A 9,099-nucleotide genomic window follows, 5' to 3' on the forward strand; every position below is an offset into this window, starting at 1 on the left:
TCCAGGGACGATGTGCCTCAGCAATCGTTACACTAATTTCAAGGTTGCTCGTGAGTCATAATCCTGACGAAGTGCGACCAACCATAAGGCATTTGTTCCCGTAAGCAACAGATAACTAACAAAAATATAAACAAACAATATGAATTAGTCACAAAGGTGGGGTTTTGAAGACAAGTAATTAGGCGGTCTAGCCAATACATGGAATTACAATCGAAGTAGCATTAGCTAACTTTCGATCTAACAAAACCCCCAAATCTCTGAAAGAATATATACCTAGCTATTTACGGAGGTGGGAGGACAGCCTAAGGATGTCTAGGGTTGTGCTCCACCTAGTTACAAGCCTGAAAAACCATTCTAGACGATGTGGCACCTTATTTGTACGATTTCCGTTGACTCGGATGAAATATGGATATGAGGTCAGAAAATTTGGAAAGATAACTATAAGAGCTTTTCATCGAATACTCATAGACCTAAAATGACCTCATTTGCATATTTAACGGCTGTTGGTTTAGTGTTGTTGTAGGTGACTGAAGTGAATTTCAGAACTTGTTGGCATAATCTCGATGTCTTTCTATTGATATATGATATCATCTATGAAAGAAAAAGCCAAAAAAATAGAAGTAATTAGTACTAGCAAAGAAGAGATGGGTACAAAACCCGGCACGTCCATACGCACAACGGCACAGAGGTCCCTTAGATCACTGAAACGTCCTTGCATTTGCTTGCAAGTTGCACCCAGCCAAACCATGACGCCACCACCTTCGCCAGCAGTGGAGGGCGGCGCGGCCGCGGCCGGCCATGGCGGACGCCGGCGCCACGTCCTCCTGTTCCCGCTCCCGTACCAGGGCCACATCAACCCCATGCTCCGGCTCGCCGGCGTCCTCCGCGCCCGCGGCTTCGCCGTCACCGTCTTCCACACCCACTTCAACGCCCCGGACGCCGCGCGCCACCCGGAGCACCGCTTCGTCGCCGTCCCCGACGGCATGTCCGGCCGCCCGCCGCCCGTCTCCGTCGGCGACGTCGTCAAGCACATCCGCGCGCTCAACGCCGCGTGCGAGGCCGCGTTCCGGGACCGCCTCGCCGCCGTCCTGGCCGAGTATTCCAGGGACGCTGTCGCGTGCCTCGTCGCCGACGCGCACCTCCTGCGCATGGTCGAGGTGGCCAGGCGGCTCGCCGTGCCCACCCTCGTGCTCCGCACCGGCAGCGCCGCCTGCTTTGCCAGCTTCCTCGCCTACCCACTCCTCTGCGACAGAGGCTACCTCCCGGTGCAAGGCATGCCATAATCCAATCGATCTATCAACTGATTTGCTTCTCATCGATCGATTAATCCGACATGGTTTGGTTGCAGAGTCGCAGCTCGACATGCCGGTGAGCGAGCTGCCGCCGTACCGCGTGCGCGACCTGATGCACATCGGAAGGGACGGCCACGAGCTGATGTGCGAGCTGCTGGCCCGCGCCGTGGCGGCGGTGAAGCTCTCGTCGGGGCTCATACTCAACACGTTCGACGCGCTCGAGGCGCACGAGCTGGCCAAGCTCCGGCGAGACCTCGCCGTGCCGGTGTTCGACATCGGGCCGCTCCACAGGTTCTCCCCCGCCGCCGATGGCAGCTTGCTGCATCAGGACCGGAGCTGCCTCGCGTGGCTGGACGCGCAGACGGCGGAGTCGGTGCTGTACGTGAGCTTCGGTAGCCTGGCGAGCATGGGCGCGCGGGAGCTCGTCGAGACGGCGTGGGGGATCGCCGGCAGCGGCGTGCCATTCCTCTGGGTGGTCCGGCCAGGCCTCGTCCGCGGCCGGCGCGCGGCGCCGGGCGAGCCAACGCGGCTGCTGCCGGAGGGGTTCGAGGCGGCGACGCGGCGGCGCGGGGTGGTGGTGGCGTGGGCGCCGCAGGAGGAGGTGCTGCGCCACCGCGCCGTGGGCGGGTTCTGGACTCACAACGGGTGGAACTCGACGACGGAGAGCCTCGCCGAGGGGGTGCCGATGCTGTGCCGGCCAAGCTTCGGCGACCAGATGGGGAACGCGAGGTACGTGGAGCACGTGTGGAAGGCCGGGTTCGAGGTGGTCGGCGGCGAGCTCGAGAGGGGGGCGGTGGAGGAGGCCATCCGGCGGCTCATGGCGGAGAGCGACGGCGGCGAGATGAGGGCGCGGGCGCGCGAGCTGAAGAAGGCGGCGGCGGAGTGCACCGGCAAGGCCGGCTCGTCGGAGACGGCCATCGTCAAAATGGTCACTCACATGCTGTCCCTGTAATTTAGAGTAGTACTCCCTCAATTTCACAATGCAAAACTTTCTAGCATTGTCCACATACATTTCACAATGCAAGACTTTCTAGCATCGTCCACATACATATAGTTGTTAATGAATCTAAACACATACATATATCTAGATTTATTAACATCTAAATAAATATGGACAATGCTAGAAAGTCTTACATTGTGAAACAGAGGAAATTAAGCTACAAGTTGCTTTCATTTGCTTAATTATTGCTGCAGCAGACGATAACTTACGAAGGGATCAAAGGTTATCATGTGCTTGGATGCTTGACATACTGTGGGCTGCTTGATCGCCAGAACAAACCGTACAACTAGAAATTAAGTTCAAGGCTATCATGTGACTGGCAAATTGCATGTTACAGAATCTAACGCCATAACAAAGAATACACAGGCTGATGCACTTCAAGTCATAAGAGAATTCCTAGTTGCTAATTTAAACATGACTACCAAGTTGCTAATGTAAACATGACTACCAAATTCCTACGTAGTAGTTGTTTTGGCAGTTCAAGATAGCACAATATCCCTAATTCTCTATGAGTGCATTGAATCATGGGAATCAAGAACAGATGGTTGCAGCAGGATCAATCCGAAGTTTGCTACACCATTTCAGCATCTGCTTGCAGGCATCCAGATCAGTGGAATCACCAAAGATGCCCCCTTTGTATTCCAGGAGATAATGAGCACGCTCACAGTGAAAATCGATCTGCTTTAGCTCGCGTTTTTCTAGAGTGAGCTCCGAAGGTTGGAGCTGTTTATCCAAGCACAGATGGACCAAGGCATAAGCTGTTACCGAATCGATTCCCTGCTTATTGCAAATACCATTAACATATTAACCATTTGCCAAAGCATGAAAAAGCTGAGATTATCCAAATCATTCTGGAGTGATCATATAAACACCTTTTTATCCTATACTTGTTGACTGATAAGAGCGTGATCTTTCTTTCATTGAGAAAAGAATTTTCTTTTTGAATGATAAGAGCGTGATCTTTCTTTCATTGAGAAAAGATTTTTCTTTTTCAAGAGGGGAAAGAACGACAAAACCTGATTTAACGAAATACAGGAGTTACTCACCTTTGTTGTCAGGAAATGCGCAAACCTCATAATATCATCATAGCCTCTGGGGAGGCAATTTTGGGCCTTTTCCATATCAAACGAGATGCTTTTAACAAGTTGTATAGATAGGTCGAGAATTTCAACCACTGATTTAGTGCTAGAAAATAAATGGTGCTTAGCATCCTATCAAGGAAAACGCACTTTGTTAGAACCAAAAACTATACCATGACGCACTGTAAGAAAGAATATAGGACCATTTTTACCTCGATTTCACAAGTCTGCACTGATCCGCATGCTTTTCCAAATCTAAGATTTAGACATTTTGAGATAGCAACATCTCCATGACGCCTCATCTGTTCGATAGAACTCAACTTTCCTAGGGTTGTCTCATATATGGCTGTTTCAGCGTTTCTCAGGGACAAAACCTTCTCAAGCAGTTGCCTTAGAAGGTTGGGAATACGATAATTGATTGAATTTGCAAACCAGGCAATGTAAGAAAGCTTGGAAAGTGTGTAATCTTCAGGAGAACTGCATCATTTAGATGGGGAAAAAAACTTAGCATTTATCAGACTTACGGGGCAAGATATATTGAAGTATTTCAGGTTATCCTTCCCAAAAATTTTAAAGCAAAACTGCTAACCGAAAAATGGACCATTCTGCCACTTTCTGAAAAATAGTCATGATGACTTGCTATTTGTTAAACTAGGTGAAACCCCGCCCATTGCTGCGGGAATTTAGTATGAAGATATACATTGAAACATTATGTGAATTATGTTGGATGATAATTTAACATGTTTATGTTTGAAAAGCTCTTAAATTATAAAAACTATAAAGATATAGCATGTTTGCATGATGTTTAAATGTGATGATTGTTAGTGGATGATGATGTGGTATCTTGTTAATTAGTGGATGATGATGTGGCATCTTTGCATGAAGATATACATTGAAACATTATGTGAATTATGTTGAATGATAATTTAACATGTTTGTATTTGAAAAGCTCTTAAATCATAAAAACTATAAAGATATAGCATGTTTGCATGATGTTTAAATGTGATGATTGTTAGTGGATAATGATGTGACATCTTGTTAATTAATGGATGATGATGTGGCATCTTGTTAGTGGATAATGATGTGACATCTTTGCATGTTAAGCTTAAGGAGTTAGTGGGGATAACTTTATAGTAAGATATTCCCTCTGTTTCATATTGTAAGACTTTCTAGCATTGCTTATATACATATAGATGTTAATGAATTTAAACACATACTATGTCTAGATTCATTAACATCTAAATGAATATGGGCAATGATAGAAAGTCTTACACTGTGAAACGGAGGAAGTAGGATTTAGGTGTAACTTCTTAGCTTTCACTTAGCAATAAAATGTTGAATTAAAAGTATGGAGAATTTAACACCAGAAAAAGGACTATAACAAGTATTCTGTGACTAGCTAGTATAACAATTAAACAAAGCTTGGGTATCATTTCTTTGTTTATACACACAATATTATGCAAGATAAAATTGGCTCAATCAAAAGCGTATACAAGTACATATTCAAAATACAAAAACACATTCCGTTTTACACAAATAGTCAATAAGCCAAGAGAAAAATACAGAAGAGGGTGGAGACATGGAGGGCTAGATGATCAGGAGATTGAGGGTGAAAAAAAAACTAAAAATAGTGGACAAGTATCAGCAAAAACCTGAGCCTCATAAATATGACACCATCGGTAGAGCAAATGCCTCCAAGACAGTTACGAAGTTTTGAAGCATCACTGTCTAGCTGTATAATTAAAAGGACAGAAAACTGGTATTAGATACAGCACAAGGCAATGGGTAATGTAATATTATATGGATAGTAAACCATTAAGCAAATACAGATTTATTGTGATATGGCTGGCTATGTTCATAAGTATGTTTTGGTTCAGTGGTAGAATATAGAAAATTACCGCTTTGACAATGCGCATAAGAAGACTGGTGCCCTCAATTTCTTTCTCACCAGGAAGAACAAACCCATCATTTTTTATTGCTAACAAAACGAGAGCAGCCTGCAACAGAGAATTTTCATGCAACTTTAACTGAACCACATACTACGAATTAATGTATGCTAGAATTAACAATAATCCGATGTTAAAGAGTGAACAAAGGAAAAGGGTCATAATTAAACAATGAAATGCTTGAGTATATATCTTCCCGAACAACACAATATACCATCAAAACTATAAAAAATGCTGAATAGTAAGAATATATCTTGAGAACTTACAAAAAAAAAGCAGAAAAGGAACCTGAAGTTGTTTCAATTGAGTCATAATATGATCAATGGAGTTCTTGGACCATGTTTCCAGTATCATGAGGCAACTGTCACATTTGCTTTCTACGGCAAGACCCTTTGCTTGGTCCCCAATCATATCAGCAAGTGCTTCCACAATACTTGTATGAACATCTGCACCATCTCTCCACTTGAACTTTCCAATCTCAATGTCATCTTCTATCCTTTCAAGAGCATGGATAATTTTATTTCTTTCACTGGAAGATATAATACCCTACACCATTGGATGTTTTTTATAAGAAATTTCATATAGAGATTTTTTTATCTAGAAGTCTGGTTTCATATAGAAAAATTTCATATAACGGCATTAGTTGCAGTTGATTTCATTTAGTTTTATCTGAGGGGATGTCGAGATGTTTTTATCTAGGTTCCTGGTTTGTTCGCCGCCATGTTATAGTATTTCTCTCTTCTTAACGGAAGTGCTTTTGTTTGCTCTTTAGAGAAAATGTAGTAAATAACCCTAAACTAGAACATACAGGACGCAGTTTTGGCAAATTGTCATAAATCCTTGATGAATACTAAAATATTAGCTTGAAGGATAAGGTATGAAGATGCTGGATTCAAAGGCAACTGGTGTTAAGATATGTAATGGTTGACTGAACAGGATATTCTCGAAAGGAAGTATGAGTGATTGAACATGGTGAGAATACCTCGTTCATAATTCCATCTGCATTGACCTTGCAACCCAAAATTGCATACTTGTATAGTGTTTTGTCAAACACAATGGAATCAACAAAGCTCTCGTCAAAATTTGTGTCCAAGGCTCTGATGTATCTGTTGTTCATTGCGTTCCGAAGTTGCATCCACCCCTTATGCTCCTGATCTTTAGAGCTAGAATTATTAGTGCATATATATAACTAGAAAAAAGTATCCTAATTTCCCTTTATATGGGCAAAAACAATTAAGGGCATGTTCACTTTGATGCCAAAATAAACCTTACCAAATTAAATTTTGACATAGTTGCCAAAATTTTGATAACTTGCCAAAATTTTAGCAGAATTTCTTATATAGTTACTAAAATTTGGCAACAAACTAAATGTAGCCAATTTTTTGGCAACTTCACCAAAACTTGGTAAGGTTGAAAATAACATTAAAGTGAACAAGCCCTAAACCTATATACAGGACAGATCTACCGTACTGTTGTCAGTCAAGATCAATCAAAGAAGAAGTCATTACTGTACCTTGAAACATGATTAGCAATATAATGACAAGATAATTAATCCGTACTCAAGAACATTCCGAACAGGCTATACCATGGTCTAGCACCAGTAAGCCTGTCCTCATCTAAGATAGACCTCAACTTGACATCTTTTGATCTGCTGCTGAGAAAGAGATGATGCTGCTGGGGCTTATGGCCAAGAGGAATGGAAGGGCACGGTGGCCGGAGAGGTTGATAGTAGCAGCACGCCCTCATTACGGTCGAACTGTCAACAAACAGGTCATCAAAATTGAACAATCTCGAGTTGCAATTCAAGAACAATCTCAGGTTTCACTTCAATCTCAGTATGTATGTAGATCTAGTAGCTACTAGCAAGCATGGCGGAATTAAAGAAGATACTACCTTTGGTACCACGCCGCGGCGGCGGCGGCGGAAGACGAGAGATCGCCGGCGCGGCCGCTTCCAATTCACCTAAACCGCTTCTATTTCGGTTCGGTTTGGTTGGTGGTCTCCTCCGTTTCGTGCAGTATCTATAAATACTGCCGTGACCAACCAACCTAGGATTCGCATCGATTCATCTCCAGGAAAATAGCAAGGGGTAGATAAGATCATGATCATATATATCCGTCTCTCGTTTACTTGGGAACAAAATCAGTCGGGCTGATTTCTAAACAAATTTGAGCGAATTTACGCGAGACAGGGGGAGATCATAACTTATTTAGGAACAAAATCAACCGGCTGATTTCTAGACGAAATTGAGCAGGTTTAATAAGCAAGACAGGTGAAAAAGATCAAGCCATAGTTAAGACAAGATAGCTGCTGCAAAGTTCACAAGATAGCCCATAGGCGTTACATGGTAGTAGTAGCAGGTAGTACTAGTACTAGATAGATAACATAGTAGTAGTAGTAGCAGCAGCAGAAGCATCTTAAGCTAGATTAGGTGTAATGCGCGCCAAAAACACTTAAAAGAACTAGTACTACTCTTGACTGAGCCCTAATTGCCTTCCAGTTGGTTAAGAACTTGCTGACAGCTACGCCTTTCCATCATCACCATCGTCCCCTTCCTCTGCCTCATCCTGCTCATCTGTGACGCTCATGAAATCCTTTGCTTCATCCATCGCGTACTCCAGGGTGCGCATCATGGACGCAATGAGGGACTATCATCACAATCAAAGCAAATTTGCGCACTTGTTAGTAAGGTAATTAGTGAATTCATAAAGAAAAAAGTTCGTTTCAAAAAAAAAGAATTCATAAAGAAAATTTGCTCCACCACCAAGCAAAAGTTAATTAATGGATCATCACCTTGTCAACCCAGTTGGTTGGCAGCTCGAAGGCGTAGATGCCGAACTTGGCGAGGAGGCGGCGATCGATCTGTCCACCGGGCGGCGGGACGGCGAGCGGCGGCGGCGTCGAGGTGGCCGCCGCCGTGGACGGCGAGAAGCACGCGCAGCTTGGAGTGGTAGCTGCCGAAGAGGCGGGCCGCGGCGGCGTGGCCGGCGATCTCCCCTGCCTCCACCGCCTCCAGGAGACGGGCGCACTGCTCGCGCACGCTCGTCAGCTGCAGAGACATCTCCAGCTTGTCGCTGTCGGTGCACCCGAGCGGCCTCGCATGAACTCTCTCCAGCAGACGGGCCGTCATCTAAGCCTGATTACTATCTTGATGAGCTTCCTCTTCAATTTGTTTCACGGAGGTATGGATGGCCATAAGGCCCGAGGCCCGGACCACGGCCCGGCCCAAGCACGGTACGGCCCGACTTGGGTTGGGCCCGTGCCTGGACCTCCCCACCGGTACGCTGGGCTGACTCGGCACGATGGGCCGGCAGGCCAGGCCCGGTACACAAAGTATAGGGACTAAAAATAGACATATTAATGTCACGGTCCAAAATATAGGGCCTAAAAATAGACTTATTCAGCAATTTATATGTCAGCTCAAAGAAGAGGGGGGAATAGACTTTTTTTTAGCTATATATATGTCACAGCCCAAGAGGAGGGAGAAAAATTAGATTTATTCTGTGGAAAAGCACGATGGGCCGTCGTGCCTTTGGGCCGGCCCGGCACGGCCCGAGCCATCTTGGGCCGTGCCTGGGCCGTGTGTATGGCCCGTGGGCTGGCACGGCACGGCCCGGTGTGTAGGTCGGGCTGTGCCGGCCCGACTACCCTCGGCCCAGGCACGGCCGGGCCTGGGCCGTGCCGCCCGTTGTAACCTCTGCCTTTATAGGTTTTTAATCAAGCTGTGATTTTATAGTTAATTTCAATTTTTGCAATTTGTAGCTATTTTCTCTGTTATCTCT

General features: G+C 45.2%; 2 protein-coding genes and 1 long non-coding RNA gene across 3 annotated transcripts; 1 reads left to right on the forward strand and 2 right to left on the reverse strand.

The window, feature by feature from the left end:
* Positions 1-685: 685 nt before the first annotated feature.
* On the forward strand, positions 686-2,463 carry LOC4334628 (DIMBOA UDP-glucosyltransferase BX8). The gene is made up of 2 exons (XM_015774474.3): positions 686-1,272; positions 1,349-2,463. The coding sequence occupies exons 1-2, from the start codon at positions 747-749 to the stop codon at positions 2,242-2,244; spliced, it is 1,422 nt and encodes a 473-aa protein (XP_015629960.3). The 5' UTR covers positions 686-746; the 3' UTR covers positions 2,245-2,463.
* Positions 2,464-2,605: 142 nt separating this feature from the next.
* LOC136355822 (argininosuccinate lyase, chloroplastic-like) lies at positions 2,606-7,075 on the reverse strand. Its single transcript, XM_066308958.1, has 8 exons — positions 6,788-7,075; positions 6,300-6,467; positions 5,606-5,863; positions 5,270-5,368; positions 5,024-5,103; positions 3,584-3,848; positions 3,339-3,503; positions 2,606-3,069 (listed from the first exon to the last, which is right to left on the reverse strand). The coding sequence occupies exons 2-8, from the start codon at positions 6,450-6,452 to the stop codon at positions 2,824-2,826; spliced, it is 1,266 nt and encodes a 421-aa protein (XP_066165055.1). The 5' UTR covers positions 6,453-6,467; positions 6,788-7,075; the 3' UTR covers positions 2,606-2,823.
* A 513-nt stretch (positions 7,076-7,588) lies between these two features.
* On the reverse strand, positions 7,589-8,390 carry LOC112938336 (uncharacterized). The gene is made up of 2 exons (XR_003241525.2): positions 8,111-8,390; positions 7,589-7,965 (listed from the first exon to the last, which is right to left on the reverse strand). It is a non-coding gene; the product is annotated as an uncharacterized lncRNA (long non-coding RNA).
* Positions 8,391-9,099: the final 709 nt, after the last annotated feature.

The sequence above is a fragment of the Oryza sativa genome, chromosome 3 (genome assembly GCF_034140825.1).
Source record: "Oryza sativa Japonica Group chromosome 3, ASM3414082v1".
Lineage (NCBI taxonomy): Eukaryota > Viridiplantae > Streptophyta > Magnoliopsida > Poales > Poaceae > Oryza > Oryza sativa.